The sequence below is a fragment of the Anomaloglossus baeobatrachus genome, chromosome 1, assembly GCF_048569485.1.
Source record: "Anomaloglossus baeobatrachus isolate aAnoBae1 chromosome 1, aAnoBae1.hap1, whole genome shotgun sequence".
NCBI lineage: Eukaryota > Metazoa > Chordata > Amphibia > Anura > Aromobatidae > Anomaloglossus > Anomaloglossus baeobatrachus.
Genome location: NC_134353.1, coordinates 775,979,458 through 775,998,718, shown reverse-complemented (window position 1 = coordinate 775,998,718; position 19,261 = coordinate 775,979,458). Strand labels below are relative to the sequence as shown.

General features: G+C 41.8%; 1 protein-coding gene across 3 annotated transcripts in view; it reads right to left on the bottom strand.

Moving 5' to 3' along the window:
• Window positions 1–11,033: 11,033 nt before the first annotated feature.
• MARCHF3 (membrane associated ring-CH-type finger 3) overlaps window positions 11,034–19,261 on the bottom strand; it is a 268,488-nt gene continuing 260,260 nt past the window's right edge. For all 3 annotated transcript variants that reach the window (XM_075324814.1, XM_075324800.1, XM_075324806.1), the window contains 2 exons: window positions 15,273–15,482; window positions 11,034–14,551 (listed from right to left, as the gene is read on the bottom strand). In XM_075324814.1, coding sequence (XP_075180929.1) covers window positions 14,393–14,551; window positions 15,273–15,482 — 369 coding nt within the window. In that variant the 3' untranslated portion in view covers window positions 11,034–14,392. The remainder of the gene's footprint in view (window positions 14,552–15,272; window positions 15,483–19,261) is intronic.

Here is a 19,261-nt window from a genome sequence, read left to right as displayed (position 1 = left end):
GAGGGGGGGAGAAGAGGGGGGAGAAGAGGGGGGGGGAAGAGGAGGGGGGGAGAAGAGAGAGAGGGGGAGAAGAGAGAGGGGGAGAAGAGAGAGGGGAGGAGAAGAGAGAGAGGGGGGGAGAAGACAGAGAGAGGGGGGGAGAAGAGGGGGGAGAGAGGGGGGGAGAAGAGAGAGGGGGGAAGAAGAGAGAGAGGGGGGAGAGAGGTGGGGGGAGAAGAGAGTGGGGAAAGAAGAGGGGGGGGCAGAGGTGCTCTGTCACCAACTGTCTCCACTCTGTGACTTGTGGTGCAGGTGACAGAGTGCAGACAGTTGGTCCCATGCAGCAGGACAGATGGCAGAGCACAGCGGTGACATGCCTGTCAGTGTCTTGCTGCTGGGAGGAGCAGATGATCCCACTGCCCGACACCGGCCGCTCTCCTGACATCGCAGCAGAGTGGGCGGGTGGACAGTGTGATCACATACTTACGTGCAGGGGGGGATTCAGCTGAAGAACCCCCCCCTGTACTGCACACTGGCGCCCCGTGCCTCACCATCTGCAGGACGCTTCCGGCTCCACACTGATGTCCTCCGGATCCTCCCCTCGATGCTGAGCTGTGACATGCGGTAGTCACCGCCCACAGCCCTGTCACTCAATCTGAGTGGCGCCGGCATCCTGTGACGTACCCGTCTTGTTTGAGAGCCCGGAAATGCCGGGACGTCAGAGGATGCCGGCGGCCACAGCTCCAGGGGTCATGTGACAGGCACTGAGCGTGCAGCATAGCGCCGCTCAGTGCCAGAAATGGAAACACAAGCCAATGGACAAGACGCCTAGAATGGTAAGTATAACTCCTACAGAAAATAAAAAAAATGGGTGAACCACCCTTTAAAAAACTTTTTGGATGTGGTTTTCAGCAGTCTGAGTATTCCATTTTTTAAAATGGTTTCACTTTTGAATATTTTTTCTCTCAAAATCACTTCAAATGTGATGCGATCCCTGAAAATTGCTGAAACTTTTAACCCTTCTAACTTCCTAACGAAAAAAAAAAATTCAAAAATTGTGCTGATGTAAAGTAGACCTGTGATAAATGTTATTTATTAACTATTTTGGGTGACATGCTCTCGTTTAGGTCATAAAAAGTTATAATTTGAAAATTGCAACATTTTAAACAATTTTGACAAATTTCAAACTTTTCACAAAAAATAACGTTGGAAATTTATCAATATCATGAAGTACAATGTGTCATGAAAAATAGTCTGAAAATCACTAGGATCTGTTGAAGTGTTAGAGTTACTGCTTCATAAAAGTGACACTGGTCAGAATTGAAAAAAATTGGCCTGGTCAGGAAAGTGAAAACAAGCTGGTTGGTCAAGGGGATAATAGTGGATACACCCCTTGGAAAATTTCAAAAAAAAATACATTTGAGGTAGGCACTGGCATGAAGAGACAAATGGAATTTTTTTTTCACTTTACAGTATACCGCTATTCTAGTTTGAATATTTAAACTGTCTTACTGATATGGGATAGTCAATCTCAAACAGTTTTTTTTCCTAATTAGCTCCCCGGATGGCAACCAGCTCGCTGAAGGTCAGACAAATTCTCATTTCAAGGCACGAGTGAGTTCCTCCAGATAGGGCAAGGAAGCTTTGCTTGACCTATGGCTTTCTCTCTCAATGGTCACGCTTGCTATATTTTAGTTAAAATAAATTTAGATATTTAATCAGCATGTGCTCAGAGCTCAGAAAAATCATCTCCTTTTGGTGTTCTTTAAGTCTCTTTGTCAGTTACCTTCCCCACTGTCGATGCAGTATGCATAACACATTATTTTGCCTGTAAGTATTTTTAAAAGGAATGGGAACTTGTTGGACGGCGTCATAGCAAAATTGTAAAATTCAAAAGGCATCTCTTTGGTCTCTAGAGTGGACATATCCACCCCCACACTGAACTTATGGGGTTACACATGGCTAGAGGAAAGAAAACTAATTATAACTGACGAGAAAAGAGAGCTTGCAATCTAACATCTCGCCCCATGATCAGCTAGGACCCCTGGTGTGGACAGGTAATTTATCTGATACATCTGCTGTAAGCAGAAGAAATGCCTGGCTTTTTAGGTTCAGAGGTGGAGATGTACCCTTCCCAACTGCATACGCTTTCTCTCATGGATAGACCCTTGGGCACCAGTAGTCAGTGATGAATATTGGGTTTTTATATCTAACCAATATTTATGAGAGATGCATTTTTAGTATCCCAATCACAAGAGGGAAGAACATGCATATTTTTTTCATATTTATGAGGCATGCTTTTGAGCTCCAAAATAATATAGGGTATATGGATGACAATACGTGCAGTTTACATACACTTTCAATTAGGATTACCAAAATTATTTATATTTGCCAAATGCTGGAATAATGAGAGAGAGAATGTTTTATGGAATTTTTATTACTTCTGCAGAGTCAAAGGTTTACATAAACTAAGAGTATTATGCTTTAAACAATATGGGACAGCCATATGATGATGTAATGTCTTTGGAAGCTTCTGATTGGTTTGTTGTCAACATCTGCGTTAATTAGAGACACACCTGTGGATGCATTTTAATGCATACCTGTAACACTGCTTTGTTTAAGATTGGAAAGTCAAAAGAAATCAGCTAAGATCTCAGCAAAATAATTGTGGACTTGCACAAGTCTGGTTCATCCTTGGGTGCAATTTCCAGATACCTGAAGGTGCTTCATTCATCTGTACAAACAATTATACCTTCCAAGGACTGACAAAGGACCAAACTTAATTTCTGCTTTTTATTATATCAGTTATGCCCACATTCCTCCCCTTGATGAGCTCATGTGGGGTTGTCTTGTGGGATGGGCCTCAGCTCTTCAGAATTTTAGAAATGTTCAACTTTCAGGATATTTTTGCCACTGGAGGTTCCTTGCACAAGGATATTGTGGTCACGTTTCTATTACAATTTTTCCATTCTATATATAGTGTATGTAAACGTCTGGTTTCCTATCTAAAAAGACACATATGCATGTTTTTCTCACTATCTGACATGAAATCAGAATAAACCTTTCCCGTTTTGGGCCAATTAGGAACCAAAATTATTTATAGTTGCCAAATGCCACAATGAGAGAGGGAATATTTTAAGGTATTTTTATTACTTTCTGCAAAGTCATACATTAGTATTTGGTACAATTCCCCTTAAACTGTATGACTTGGGTCAAACGTTTTGGATATCCTTCCATAAGCTTTTCACAATAGTTAGTAGGAATTTGGACCCATTCCTCCAAACTAGTGATGGGGTGGAACCAAACTGTAGAAGTCCAGATCTGCCATCAAAGGTGCCCGTGTGCTGGACCCAGATACAGCACTCAAGAAATTTAAAAAAGATAAAGAGAAAATAAACAAAATAAGAATGAAGAGAGAACTTCATACTTACCGAGCCTCTGAGGCAGCTATACGCTGCTCCCGCGTGACTATCACACTGCTCCTGTGGCCTCCCTGGGCTGCTCATATATATGCATTGCTTTCCCCGCCCACTGGCCGTCCTGACGTCTGTGATTGGTTGTAGTCATACATGCCCCCAGCCTGTGTAACAGTCTCTGGCTGCATCCAATGACAGGTATGTCTACAGGTCAGAATCATGAATCAGAAGGCTGAGGATGAGCAGAGGAGGACACATCATCACGGGCGCAGCTCATACAGGGCCTCCTGCTGCATGCAGCAAGAGGCTCAGGATGAGCAGAAGAGGACACATCATCACGGGCGCAGAGATCTGCTCATCCCTCTCCCCCCCTATCTAGGGGTCTTACACCCAGACCCGTGCTTCTATTATAAACAACTCCATGCCCACGTGGACTTAGAAAAAGAATGTTTATTCTAAACCGTGCTGCATTTTGAACACGCCCCCTATCAAGTTACAAATTACCGCATACCTGGAAGGAGACCCTACATTCTAGCATCTACCTTTATTTTCAGTGCACGATCTAGACATACGCAGCCCCGGAATGTGAAACCTGGAAGCAGCGGCTCGCCATGACACGGAGCTTTGGTGAGTACACCGCGCGCGCTCCTATCTCTCTATCCCTTCCTCCAACATTTTTAATCTCCGGATTCTGGTTCCCATAGACTTATATGGGTACCAGATTCAGGACTGGAACCGGGTTTTTTTTTTTTTTTTTTTTTTTTTAAATTAACAGGGACTGCCGGTTTTCTGCAAGTTCGCCCATCTGTACTCAGAACAGAACTGGTGTAACTGAGCTATGTTTGTAGATCACCTTCCTCGCACCGGCCTTTTCAGCTTTGCCCATAAATTTTCAATATGATTGAGATCAGGGCTTTGTGATGGCCACTCCAAAACATTGACTGTGTTATCCTTAAGCCACTTTGACCTGAAGCACACTGTCAAACTGGTTACATTGTCCATTTTAATAACCCATTTCCACCCAAGCTTTTAGGTCCTGGCTGATGTTTTGAGATGTTGCTTCAGTATTGCCACATAATCTTCTTTTCTCATGATGCCATCTATTTTGTCGAGGAGCACCAGTTCCTCATGCAGCAATACAACCCCACAACATGATGTTGCCACTGTGTTTCACAGTTGGGATGGTGTACTTAGGCTTCAAAGCTTCTCCCTTTTTCGTCCAAATGTAATGATGGTCATTATGGCCAAACAGTTAAATTTTAGTTTTGTCAGACCACAGGACATGTTTCCAAAAATTAAGGTCTTTGCTCCTGTGTGCATTTGCTTTTTCATGTTTCTTTTGGAGTAATGGCTTCTTCCTGGCAGAGTGGCCTTTCAGCCCATGTTGATACAATACTCGTTTCATTATAGATAATGACATAATCTTACCAGCTACAAAAGAAAGGCAGATAGGGGAACGCACCATCCTATTACCTGCTTCTGTGTCCCGGCTGTCTGGAAGGAAGTGTAGGCTCCTCTGTGGACCTTGTCCAGTGGTGCTTTTTATGTACTTTTTTCAATAAAGACCAGATTTCTTTTGCTAGCGAGTGCCACTTTTTTCATCCTTTCATATGGATTCAATCTTACCAGCTTCCACCAGCATCTTCAAAAAGTCTTTTGCTTTTGATCTTGGGTTGATATGTACATGTCTGCACAAAGCACATTCATCTCTGTTACACAGAGATCGTCTCCTTCCTGAACAGTATCATGACTGGACATTCCCATTTTCTTTGTACTTGCGTATACTAGTTTGTACAGATGAATGAGGCACCTTCAGATATCTGAAAATTGATGCAAAGATGAACCAGACTTGTGCAAGTCCATAATTCTCTTCCTGAGATCTTGGCTTATTTTCTTTGACTTTCCCGTGATGCTTACACAAAGAAGCAGTGTGTTTCAGGTGTGCATTAAAATAAATATAAAGGTATTTTTCAAATTAACTCAGATATTGCCAATAAACCCAAATTCCTACTAACTATTGTGAAAAGCTTATGGAAGGATATCCAAAATGTTTGACCCAAGTCATAGGGTATGTGCGCACGTTGCTTTTTACCTGCTTTTTACCTGCTTTTTTGCTGCTTTTTCTTCTGCGCTGTTTAATGCCAAAATGGATGTGTTCTTCTATTCAAGCAAAGTCTATGGGAATTTGGGTTTCTTGTTCACACTATGTTGTTCAAAATGCTGCCTTTTTGTGGCAGAACTTTGGTCAAAAACTCAGCTTTTCAAAGAAGCAACATGTCAATTGTTTTTGCCATTTGGGTTTTGCACTGCAAAGCTGAGTTTTTGACCAAAGTTCTGCCACAAAAAGGCAGCATTTTGAACAACATAGTGTGAACAAGAAACTCAAATTCCCATAGACTTTGCTTGAATAGAAGAACACATCCATTTTGGCATTAAACAGCGCAGAAGAAAAAGCAGCAAAAAAGCAGGTAAAAAGCAACGTGCGCACATACCCTTACAGTTTAAGGGGAATTGTACCAAATACTAATGTATGACTTTGCAGAAAGTAATAAAAATACCTTAAAATATTCCCTCTCTCATTGTGGCATTTGGCAACTATAAATAATTTTGGTTCCTAATTGGCCTAAAACGGGAAAGGTTTATTCTGATTTCATGTCAGATAGTGAGAAAAATATGCATATGTGTCTTTTTAGATAGGAAACCAGAAGTTTACATACACTATATATAGAATGGAAAAATCGTAATAGAAACGTGACCACGATATCTTGTGCAAGGAACCTCCAGTGGCGAAAATATCCTGAAAGTTGAAAATTTCCTAAAATTCTGAAGAGCTGAGCCCATCCCACAGACAACCCCCACATGAGCTCATCAAGGGGAGGAATGTGGGCGTAACTGATGTAATAAAAAGCAGAAATTAAGTTTGGTCCTTTGTCAGTCCTTGGAAGGTATAATTGTTTGTACAGATGAACGAGACACCTTCAGGTATCTGGAAATTGCACCCAAGGATGAACCAGACTTGTGCAAGTCCACAATTCTCTTCCTGAGATCTTGGCTAATTTTCTTTGACTTTCCCATGATGCTACACAAAGAAGCAGTGTGTTTCAGATGTGCATTAAAATAAATATAAAGGTATTTTTCAAATTAACTCAGATATTGCCAATAAACCCATCAAAAGCTTCCAAAGACATGACATCATCATATTGGCTGTCCCATATTGTTTCAAGGTATAGTAGTCTAAGTGTATGTAAAAGTTTAACGTTGCGGACAGTGGTAAAAATGCCTTAAAACATTCTCAGTCTCCTTATTCTGCCATATGGCAAAAAGAAATAATTTTGGTTCCTAATGGATTTAAAACGGGAAAGGTTTATTCTGATTTCATGTCAGATAGTGAGAAAAACATGCATATGTGTCTTTTTAGATAGTGTATGTAAACTTCTGGTTTCTACTATAGTTCCCAGCAGCACCTGGGAGTCAGAGATTCACCCAGAGGTCTTCCCCATGCTGTTCCCATTCCATTTGAGCGCTGTTTCCATCCATTTTAGCGATTTTGCAGCGTTTCTTTTAGGTTCATCTGGAAATATGCTTCCATTGACTTACATTATAGTCGTTACTTGAGTAATACTCATACAAATGACCTACCTGCTTGATTCGAGTACCAAGCATTCGAACATTTTAGTGTTTGCTCATCACTAATTCTAACCATTTGGGTCTAATTAATGGCCAAGTAGTGCTCAAAGTAAAATGCATGGAAGTGTAATTGCATTCCTACTGATAACAATTTATCCGCTTGTTTGTGTGTCTGGCAGGATAATGACTTCTTTTTCTGGTGGGTAGCTGTTTGAAGCGGTTGTGGAGCTTGTGCAAGTGGTTTCAGGCTGGTTTGTGCTCCTCTGTAGAGATGAGCGGTTCCATCGAGGTTCGGTTCATCGGCAGCAAATGAGCCTAGCTCCACAGGCTCAAGCTTGACCCAAACCCCAGATGAAGTCACTGATTGGCAGCTTGAGTCTCCGCCCACATAGTCACCCATAAGCAGGGCACTTCCAGGGGAGAGTGGGTGAGCTTTTTCAAACTTTTTTTAAACACTACATGTGATCATGGTGTTGTTACCCCCAGTGTGAGCCGTTCAAACACTGCAAGCGGCTCGCACAGGGCTGAGCGCCGAGCGTACCTGAGCACAGTTTTGTTCGCATGTAAAGCATCCAAACCAAGAACCCAAACCTTGATTTCTAAATTAGGTGTTCGAAAACGGAACCTCAAGTTCGCTCATCTCTACTCTTCTGTAACTGTTTTGTTTTTTTGTTTTTTGGAGGATGAAAAATTAATTTACTCCATTGAAGGGAACGGAATAATGCTGCAGTGTCTTTAATGGCCTCTAATGAAAATATATTGCAGACAAGTATGAACCAGCCTGGAGCCGCAGGGAAATTGAAGAGGCTGCAGCACTTGCACAAAGGTCACATCTTAGGCTGCTTTCACACTACGTTTTTTTAACATGCGTTATGAACGTTTTTTTTAACGCAAAAACGGATCCAGTGCAAATGCGTTTTCATTTCAATGCATTTGCAATGGACTCGCGTCAACATGCGTTCACCTGCGTTTGCGTGCGTTATAGTAAGGATCCTGTGACTTGCAGTTTTTTAACTTTTTTCAAAAACGCTACTTGTATCGTTTTTGAGCTGCATCCAAATATTACAAATTGCTGGATCCTGACTAAACAGCATGCAAACGCATGTGAACGCTGGCATGCTGATAGACAGGATCCTGCTTGCTCTACTGAGCATGCCCAGAAACCAGCCTCGCGTGATCAGTCTCTCTCTCTCCCCCTCCCTCTCTCTCCTCTCTCCCCCGCCTGAGAGTGGAGGACGCTCGTAACCAAGGTAAATATCGGGTAACCGCGGGCTTAGTTACCCGATGTTTATCTTGGTTACGTGTGCAGGGAGCAGGCAGCCCTGCTCCTAGCAGCTGCAGACGCTCGTAACCAATGTAAATATCAGGTATCCAAGCAAGTTACCCGATGTTTACCTTGGTTACGTGTGCAGGGAGCCAGCTCCTAGCAGCTGGAGACGCTCGTAACCAATGTAAATATCGGGTATCCAAGCAAGTTACCCGATGTTTACCTTGGTTACGAGCCTCCGCAGCTGTCAGATGTCGGCTCCCAGTCTTTCACATTCAGTTCCCCTCACTCCCGATCACATGACTCCAATGCCCGCCCATAAACTTAAAGTGACAGGATCCTGCAAAATAACACATGCGTTTGCATGCGTTTTTCTTTGCGAAAACAGGATCCGCTTTTGCAGCAAAAAAACGTTCATGACGCATGCTAAAAAAACGTAGTGTGAAAGCAGCCTTATTAATACAGCTGATGAAACAGGGGCATCAAACAGCCACCGATCTAATATCATTTTTAAAGACAATGCCTCTTTAAAGTTGTACGAACCTGCTAATTTCAGCAGGACTGGTCAACCATTAGACATGGGGACCTCCAGACTCAGAGCTTAGGTGCAGGCACTTTAAATGCCCGATCCTCGCTCTCAGGGCAGAGTAGCTGCCACTACAAGTGTCTGGCAACAACTTTTTCTCCTCTCCCCATGGAAAACACATAGAAACTTTGCTAAACTTTCATGTCTATGTGGAAAACAGGTGAGATTGTGTTTGGGCACCTTTAGGATATTGGAATAGCAGTGAATAACATCTAGACATCATCATCACTTGGCTTCCAGATTAACCCTACCCATTTACCTCAATAGGTGAGTGTATATGGGTACTGTGTGTCAACATTATTTTGGTGATGAGTGCCAGTATTTGGATACTTTATAGTCTAAAGTTCTTCCAGCAAGTTTTTTTTTTTTTTAACCACTGTTATTCTATTACCACTGCTTTAAAATTACTGACAGATCTGCATGACTTTCTTTGTTTTTTTGGCCCCTGTAGTTCTTTCACTGTTAGAAAAACTGAGGGACTAATTCTAGAATTCTAAATTCCAGGAACTATAAAATAACTAATGTAAAAATGAAAACTTTAGGGGAGGAGGACATATTTCTGATGGCTAATAAGGAGCTCATAATCCTTGCCGCAGAAGCTTAGAGCAATAACAACCCAATTGAATAAGGTATATTTAAAGGGTTATTTACATCTTAAAAAAAAATCTTATACTAATAAGTATTAAGAATAAAAATATTAGCAAATTCCTCCAATTAGAAATGTAGTATAGTTTTCCTGATATAGCCATATCTCTTACCTCATGTGCAGGGCATTGCAGCTTAGGTATCCATGATTACGACCACTCATAGTGTCAGTTCTTAGTGGTCGTAACCATGGATACCTAAGCTACTGCAATGTCCTGCACATGAGGTAAGACACATGGCTATATCAGAAAAACTATACTACACTTCTAATTGGAGATATTATTATTACACCTACTACATGTTGGGATAGGATCTTTGAGATGGGAATACCCCTTTAACTATTTTAAGGTGGCCATACAACTTAGGGTCCCGTTACACGTAGCGATGCACCAGCGATCCGACCAACGATTCGACCTGGCAGGGATCGCTGGAACGTCGCTACATGGTTGCTGGTGAGCTGTCAATCAGGGAGATCTCCACAGCGATTAGACTGGCTACCGCGAGCGCCGATTGATTGATTCCCCGGCGATTGCGGTTCAGTTCATAACAGCTGTGGACAGGCTGGGCTGCAATCCAGAGTTTAGGTAGGATCACCGTAGATGAGATCAGCCCGGCATGTCTTCAGCTGTCATGAACTGAACCGCAATCGCCGGGGAATCAATCACTCTGAGCTTGCGGTGCAGTCTAGGCTGCACTTTGGAGCTCAGGTGAGAGCTACGGAGTGCAATACAGGTAACTGAATCCGCCATGCTCTCATTGATCTCTCGCTGTCAAACACGCCGATGTGTGCTGCACAGCGGGAGACCAACAAGCAAAAAATGGTCTTGATAGTTTTGTCACGATCAGCGACCTCGCAGCAGGGGCCCACTCACTGCTGCTTGTCACACACAGCAATATCGCTAGTGAGGTCACTGATACATCACAAAACCTGTGACGTTTCAGTGATCTAGCTAGCAATCTCGCCGTTTGTGACGGGGGCTTAAGATAGGCTGACAGCTATTCCTTCTAACCACCCCCAATACAAAAGAATGTTAGGCTCGGCCATGCATTCATGTGTTCCCAGTAGGGAAAGAGGAGTATACCGCTGCCAAAAAGATCAGGATGCTGATCCAACATGCCTGACCATTCTTCTCCCTATGTTTGCAATTGGGGGGTAAGCAAGGACAGCACAATACATATTAAAGGGTCAGCTGAAATTTTCAAGTTGGCACAATACTCATCTAATGTGCGTGCAGCCCTAGTAACTACATTATAGATGGGAACCTATTGTTATCTCTGATGTGTGAGATCTGGCATGTGTTTGAAGAGGTTGTTCGTTTTGGGACATTTAGGGCACATCGATAAGATAAGTGATAAATCTCTGATACAGTCTGGGATGCCAATGTGATAAATCTCTGATTTTGACTAGTATCTGAATCTATCTCCACAATGGCTCACGTCAGCTGCAATAAGCATTTCTTGATGGATACAACACAAAGAATACGGGCTACAAATCAAAACGTATGACAACCATATCATGGAGGATTTATTACTTAAATAATGCACAATGTTATAATAACTCATAACGTATATGCGGATTCATTTTAAAAACTGCAATACCCCTGTTATCCATCTCCCAGACAGTGCTGGTGATAAAGTGTCATATCAGGATCTGAAGGGTTAATGAGTTGACCTGTTTAGGATAAAAAAAATGTTTTTTTTTTGTTTTTTTTCATTCTTGATATGAGCAAACTTGAAGTATCTAGTCAGAAGCAAGATCATAACGTTAAGCATCACAGCCAAAATTAAGTGGAGGGGACTGGAACAATCATCCACTCGGCGCATCTATCCTGTAAATGCAAGGCTTGGAAAAAATAGCTGTCTAAAAAAATATTTTAGAAACCATAAATATATTCATATAAAATGTCTTGAAAAAAAGGAAAGGAACATAGGAAAAATGCATATTTTCTTTGAGTAGAGTACATCACTGGAGAAAAGTATTGTGCTAGGTTCTTCACTGTTAATATGGACGGACATGTCACCTGCACACAGTGGAGGCTATAGAGCAAGCGGCTGCGTTCACACCAGTGTCCTCTATTACGTCCTAGATTTTGTGACCGATCACAATCATTATGTGGGAATCAACTGGAGACTAAAATGCTAAAATTATCAGATTAGGATCCATTTCATCAAACCGAAAAACAAAACTAAAGAATGGACAAAAAGTAATTAAAAAAAAGTTTAAAGGGGTGGTCTGCTCTGAATAATACAATATTTTTAAAGGGTCTGCGTTTACATCTACATGTCAGGAATTTATCCTGGTGTATATTTCCAATATATGCCTCTATATTGCCATACAATGATACAACGACTGGCCACAATGTTAAAATATAAAAAGTGTAAAATGTGAATGATAAGTGCGGCATACTTTTTCTATGCTGACCCTTCATATATGAGAAAGTGCAGTCTGCTGCTCTTCGCTATGTAGTAAATTAATAGTTATGCCGACCTATCAAGTGGAGGAAAGGCTTATGGGCTTCGTTATGCTTTCCCAGTGTTTCTCCTGTATGTGCAGAGAACAGTGTAAAAATGAGGTGTGAATTGAGTCGTGCACAGTCTTCACTGAAATCAGTAAGGCTATGTGCCCACGGGACTCTGTACCCGTGGATATATCCGCAGGTACGGCCGCAGGTTTCCCGCAGCTGATCCCCGGAATCCGCAGCTATACATTGCTGCAGGATTCCAGCGAAATAGCTGCGGTAAACCTGCGGACATTCGTGCGACTTACCTGCGGAACTCCCGGCCTCTACCTCCATAGTGGAGGACCGGGATTTCGGCAGGTATTTCCACAGGAATAATTGACATGCAATTATGTGCGGCTGCGGGACATCCGCAGCATATTCCACAGCCGCAAATACCTCAGCATGGACAAAAACACTCCCCATGTCCCATAGGATAACATGGGGAGTGTCTGTATTTGCTAAAACCTGCGGATTTATCTGGAAAATCCAGATAAATCCGCAGGTTTTCCGCAGCAAAATTTGCGGGTACAGAGTCCCGTGGGCACATAGCCTAAGGGTGTCTGTAGTGCAAAGATGTCCGGTTCTCCAGTCACTCTTGTAGCCGCTCTCTTCTCTGGCTGATAGATGTGGGGTCCAATCATGCAGATTCTTCTGCTACTTCAGAATCCCCCATTAGGGGCATTTTCTTAACCCATCGTTAAAGCACCACTCCAGTGTTTGTTTGTTTTTATTGCAGCACTGGAGTGGTGATTCTAATGTAAGGCCTCTGACCTTAGTCTTATACCTACTGGCAGCCATCTTCACCCTGTATCACCGCCGCTTTGGGCAGTCTTCAGCAGATTGTGACCTACCGGCTGCTCCATTGTTTGTTGGAGTGATTTACAACTCAATGTAAGTCTATGAGAGACTCTTTCTAGCTCTCATAGACTTACATTGCTTGTGACCGTTACCTCTGAATTCTGGCAATCAGAAGTTTAGGTCACAAGATAGTGTTGCGAAGTATACAAGGCACTCCCAAGATGATTTGAAGAAAAATGTATTCATGTGCGTAGCAAAAACGTTTTCGGTCCTATGTGGACCTTCCTCAGTAGCCCATGTGTGAGGGAACACGCTGTGTGGGCTGTCAGACGCGGAATCCACCGCTGTATTGGGGGCTGTATTGGGTCCATATAGGACCGAAAACATTTTTGTTACGCACATGAATAAATTTTTCTTCAAATCATCTTGGGAGTGCCTTGTATACTTCTCACTGTTTGGCTTTGGAACCTGAAGTGCACCCCAATATCTCCGACGCATACATAGGAAGTGCCATTCTCTTCTTGCTACAAGATAGTGTTGCGGCACCGGAGTGGTGCCGATAAAAGGTGTAGACGGCAGCAGGTGAGTGTAGGGACTGTAGATTAATACCACCACTCCAGCGCTGAAAATAAACCCCAAAAACCACTGGAGTAGTGCTATAATCATAGGCAGATTGAACAACTAAGAAGGAAAATGCATCAGTTTTGAATCTGATTTACTAACTATAATGATATTTTTTTAGTGGATTGAAGAACGGATCAATACAGTTGATATATTTTGTGCTTCAGTTGTCAAAAATATTTGGTTGTGTTATATAAAAAAGTGTGAATGCAGCCAAAGCAATCAGCATCAGTAAATGACATGGATACGTGCACATAAAAAACATCATTTGCTCATATCAGGCTGCCGTTTACAGAGTGAAAATAGCAGGACATGGGAATACATTGAATAGCGCAACAGTCATGTGAACTTATAACTTTAATGCAACCATCTTTAAGACATAGGGTAAAAAAAGAAAAAAGTTGCACCCATGACTGTAACTAGTATGTAACATCCAACTGAAGACGTCCAGAGACAAAAGTCAGAGTGTCGTCACAAACTGGATCCCTCGGTTTTGAGCAACTAACAGTACGTTGTAAAGGCATTTTCCATCATGGTCAGTATATTGGCTCATATACAAATCCAACGGCAAACACTTTGCTTGATCTTTTTGTTAGAATACTTTTTTTATGTAGAGTTTGTAAAAAGTAAAATAATTTTGCTTTGCAGAAGTCTAAGAGGAAAGGATAATGCAGTACAAAAATGTCATAAGAAAACCAAATAAAAAGTTAAAGGCTGCTGGATTACAGAAGTGTATGTAAGATGCCACCGGCTATATGAACAGGTTTGGCAAGTTAGCAAATACATAATTGCAGCATTCATCACTTAAATTAAAACTGGTTCTGTTGCTCCCGGAGAAATGAGGGTTACATATCCAAGTTAGGGGTTAACAGTCTGAATGAAGTCCAAGTGATAGAAGAGAGATAGTGCTACAGTGCATGATGCTGCAAGACCAGTCCCGGCCCATCTCTCGTCACACTATGGTCTCTTTAGAATTTCTTTTGAGAGAGTGCAGCCCCAGCAACGACTGTTGATTGGAAGGTAAATTGATCGATTTGGGGATCACCAGAATAACCCTCTGATTGGTCCGACGCCATTCATTATATAATCTACAGTGGTATCTAAATGACACCTGGAAGGAAAAGAAGAAAAAAAGAGAAAAGTGATTTAGAAAATGATCCGACAAGGCTGATCGCAACCAAAACATGTTCAGTTTTAGATTTCATTTATAAGGCCCGGTTCTCAGATACGGAAATGCTTAAAGGGATGGTCCACTACTCAGCATTAGTGGCCACATCGATGTAAACTCAAAGAGAAGGCTCTTCTCAAATATCTTGTCTAGTCAATTCTGACTCTGAGCAGCGCTATTGCAGTCCACTCATCCCCATCACGTGACCTCTGCGATCCGGTGACGTCACATCAACTTCCAGTTGACCTGACATCACCAAGGCTGGCCCCAGTCTCCATGACTGACTGGATTGTGGGCAGATTCACTCGTAAATTATTAGGAGCACTTTATCAGACTCAGACTCTTAATAATTGTTTTTTAATGATCCCTGTATTACAAATAATTGTTTAGCCCTGGTACCTGAGTACCTGGACTATTTAGGGAGCGCTGTGACCAGCAGTTCAGCAGCATCACGTCCACATCGGTGTGATTGACAAACTAATGCGTACTGGGAGCAGAGTTCCTCTTCTCTTGATAACGCTCTTGATTCTCAATCATACCACTGTGAGCGTAATGCCAGCGTCCTGAGGTATGAGTGAAGTGCTCACTTACTAGTCCAGGTCACATGTGCTGAAATTAAACATTGGGGTTTTTTGCATTCTTCAAAGACTCTTAAGATACTTACAAGTGTCCAAAAGAGGTAAATTGTAAAGAGTGCAACGGTGAGTGCAATAAGTCCAACTGCTTCTAGTCGGCTACTGAAGTGCAGGTGATCCACTGCTCCTCGAAGACATAACCATCCCGAGATGGTGGCAAGCGGTGTTATGAATAAGAAGCAAACCATGTCTCCAAACAGCGTCCTCTTCTCATGTTGGGGGCCAGGATTCCTTAACCACTGCATAGGAAAAGAAATAGGGTAAGACCCCCAAGCAAACATACCATGTGTACAGACTGCTAGATTGTAAATTATTCTCTCTATTACATAAAAAACGTATTACTTATAATAATAACACGTTAATATTTGACATTTTTCAGTAAACTTTTGTAATAAGTCATCCTTAGTTTATTTTTCTGGAAGCAAAAGACAGAACAAAGGACATTAATACAAAAAAAAATGTCAGCAGAAAAGGACCTATTGCTAAGTAAGATTTTTATGTAATTTTTTTATAAATGTTGATATATTTTGATATATTTATTTTCACCCTTTATAATCACAACAACATTTATAAAATTCTAAATCCTTAAAATTTCACTCTGCCCAAAATGCCCAACAGACCCCTACTTCTTTACTATAGAGGACTTTTTAGCAGTCACATGGACCACAGAGAACACTATCACGACTTTCACTCATTGACATCTACAGGAACGCTCTGCAGGTCTGCTCTGATCGGGGAACACCGTGAAGGGAGGGGGTAGGAGGTGAGCTGTGACATAACCTTATGGCAATGGTGGATTCTGTGTCATCTACTCTATGGAGAGGCATACATTATATATCTGCCATAGTAACCTGTACATCCTGTGGTGATAGCTGCTGAAATGGGGCCTAATAAATAAATAAATATATATATATATATATATATATATATATATAGTAATAAATATATTTATTGAATTTTTTTATTATTGTTATCTCTTTTTTTCTTTAACATACTGTAATCATTTATTTTATTCCTCCACATTGTAATATTTGAGGATTGTAAGGCATGTGGATATTAGTTGAATTCCAGTGAATACATTTGCACACATTACCACATTTTATTAAAAGGGTCGGCAGCTACATATATATATATATATATATATATATTATATATTTTTTTTTTTTATTTGATGGCCTATCCAATGGAGGCCATTAATATCTGGGATGGGAGTGCATCACTCAGTATCAATGAGCTATTACCGGCAGCCAAATTTCTTGGATGCTGCGGGAACACTGTAGCTCCATCATTCCTATAGTGGTTGCAGACAGATACTGCAGATCCACCTCCTGTTCAAATAAATAGGGATTTGATCTGTAGTACCTATCCGCGGCCATTATAATTTTAATGGAGAAGCTGTTTTGGCAGCATCTGAGAACGTCTGGCTGGTGAAGGTAATATGATTGGCCATCTATATACTGTGTATATATATATAAAAAAAAAAAAATAATGGCCAACACTTTTAAATCATAAAAAAAGAAGTAAGTGTATAGGTTTCAATTACAGGTGAGCAAAGAGATTCATGCTCCCCTGGCTTGGTGTCGCATCTGGTCCTCCATGGCAGATGAGGGTAGTGTTCACTTCTGCACCTAGAATCCTCTGCCCCACATATTGGGTACCTGTGGTATTTTTTATGCTCTGCGGCATTTTGCCATAGCAGTGAAATGCATATCATGACGTCACAGGACTGGAAAGCCAGCTAACCATTGCCTTCCATGATACTTGGGTATTCGAGTTGCGTCCATCAGAGCATTAACTGCTCATTACAAGTAGCGAGCACCCGAGCATGGTAGTGCGCGCTCATCACTAGATGGGATAGAACACAATAGCTATACACTGTTTTGGGGCTGCTATCAGGTACTGCACCTTATCATCTCTAAACAATTGTCCTATGGATATGGCATCAACATGTAAATCCTGGAGAACACCTTTTTTTGGAAAGAGGGTGGGCTGAATCGTGGTAAGTGAACAGATGCCAGGACCCTGATCCAGATGCTATGCCAGTCCCCTGTAGCTACTGGATAGGAGAGGAGCATACACATCTCTGACATTGCTTATGATTAGTAGGTCCAGCACAAAGTCAGATGTGTGTCACGCCACAATGGCAACGATGTGTGGGTCCAAAAAACAGAAGAGGTGCCGAGATTCCTGCAAGTACAAGGTAGTGTGCAGTGCTTGTTGGTATATGCAACAGACAAGGACTTCTTTGTGTGAAGGAAGACTTTGTGCTGATCTAACAGTAGATGGCGATGTTGTTTCCTTACTCACTGTACTGTAAAAAGTCTTTTGTTTTCTTCTTGGTTTCACTTTCTCTTCCTGATGCAATGCTGTATGACTGTGCTTATCATTACCTCATGTTCCAGAAGTAAAGAGTTTGTTATCCAATGTAATCTGCTCTGTGAACTTTTTTCTGCAACTAGGAAGCTAGAAGTTGTGCTGTGCAACAGTGCTCCCATCTGGAGGCCACTGAGAACTGAGGTGATCCCAGAACAGAAGCCCAGCAGGACAGTGTGCTTGGCAGTGTAAGGCTGGGGCTACACAACTACTTTGGCTGTGATAGCCGTCACACGTCTGAAGTTCGCTAGATGGCGGCACCGCCGGGCCTGTATCCTACTCTGCCCTTTTCTATATTGAGGTCGTCAGACACAAGGTCAGGCCTTGTTGCGGTGGGATGGCTTTTATGCTTCTTTTTGCAAAATAGTGTTAACTAAGTACCCAATGTTATTTTATATGTACTAGTTCTATTTCCTTACTACAGAATATATGCTAATTTTCTTCTTTTCTGTGAAATGGTCACAGTGTGAACATGCGCTTATACCAACTTATGCTCTGGCTCATTTTTTGGTTTTGCTGCATCACGGCGCAGTATAAGTGAATGTGGTCACATTGTGACAGATACACTGCAAGTAAGCAAGTCACAAAAAATACAACTGAGCCTCATGTTTTTTGTAACAAGACCACATTCACTTCTGCAGTGCCGAAATGTAGCTTTGGTCGCAATTTAGGTCAAGCCTAAACATCCTATTAAGCCCTGCATTACATGCTCACACATGGAAAACGTTAAGTACTTCTTCAGGCTTTTTCTTCCATGGCAATCCATCAGTGGGTACCTACTGCTGCGGTTGTTGTAGACATGGCTCCTGTTTCAGAACCATCAGCATTAGGTGTTGTGCTCTAAACAATATTTTTTTGTTTAGAAACCATTGAAATAAACAAATTATATGGTCATCAACTGCTGGGACCAATCTACAGAGGAATCATCACCAAATGTTGAGTTTTCCTGCAGGGCTATAACAGAGGAAATGCTGCATTAGGCAATCCTGTTCCGGTAAAGCATGGACGTACCGGGTCCTTCGGAAGGAGAGTGCTCCGTGTAGCATTCCGGCTAATAGATGAAGGTCCTGATCACATTGATCCAAACTAATCAAACATTTTTAGAATTAAGGGAACTATTTCTACAATAGGTGAGTTTGCATCTATAGTTGGGTAAGGGAATTAGAGAGTTGCTGGCAGGGCATGTGGCCGGGTGCTGTGTGACATAGGAGGTGACAAGCTTCTCTGCCTTCACCGAGGTCATTCAATACTGGGATAATGTAGAAAATCAAACCTTTGCCCTGACAGTGAAGAAAAGCCAAGATACGACTCCTCTATATGCCCAATTCTCGTAGAGTTGTATGTACTAGTAATGGCCACCAGATGTCAGTATTACAACTCCCATAGCAGTACAATCCTATGATACAACAGATATTTCCACCGATCGCTGGTATATACGCTGTCTCTTATCCTTTACAAGCTCATTAATCTCCTATTTATTATAAGTAATCCAAATAGAATACCTGTATAAGAAGTATTGGCACGCCAAACTATTACAGTGAATGCCTGATATACATTGGAGAACTTTATTATATCCGGGCATTGTTTTATGTGACATGGGGACAGAAATAGATATCTAGTATGTCTACTATGCAGGAGGTTAGAT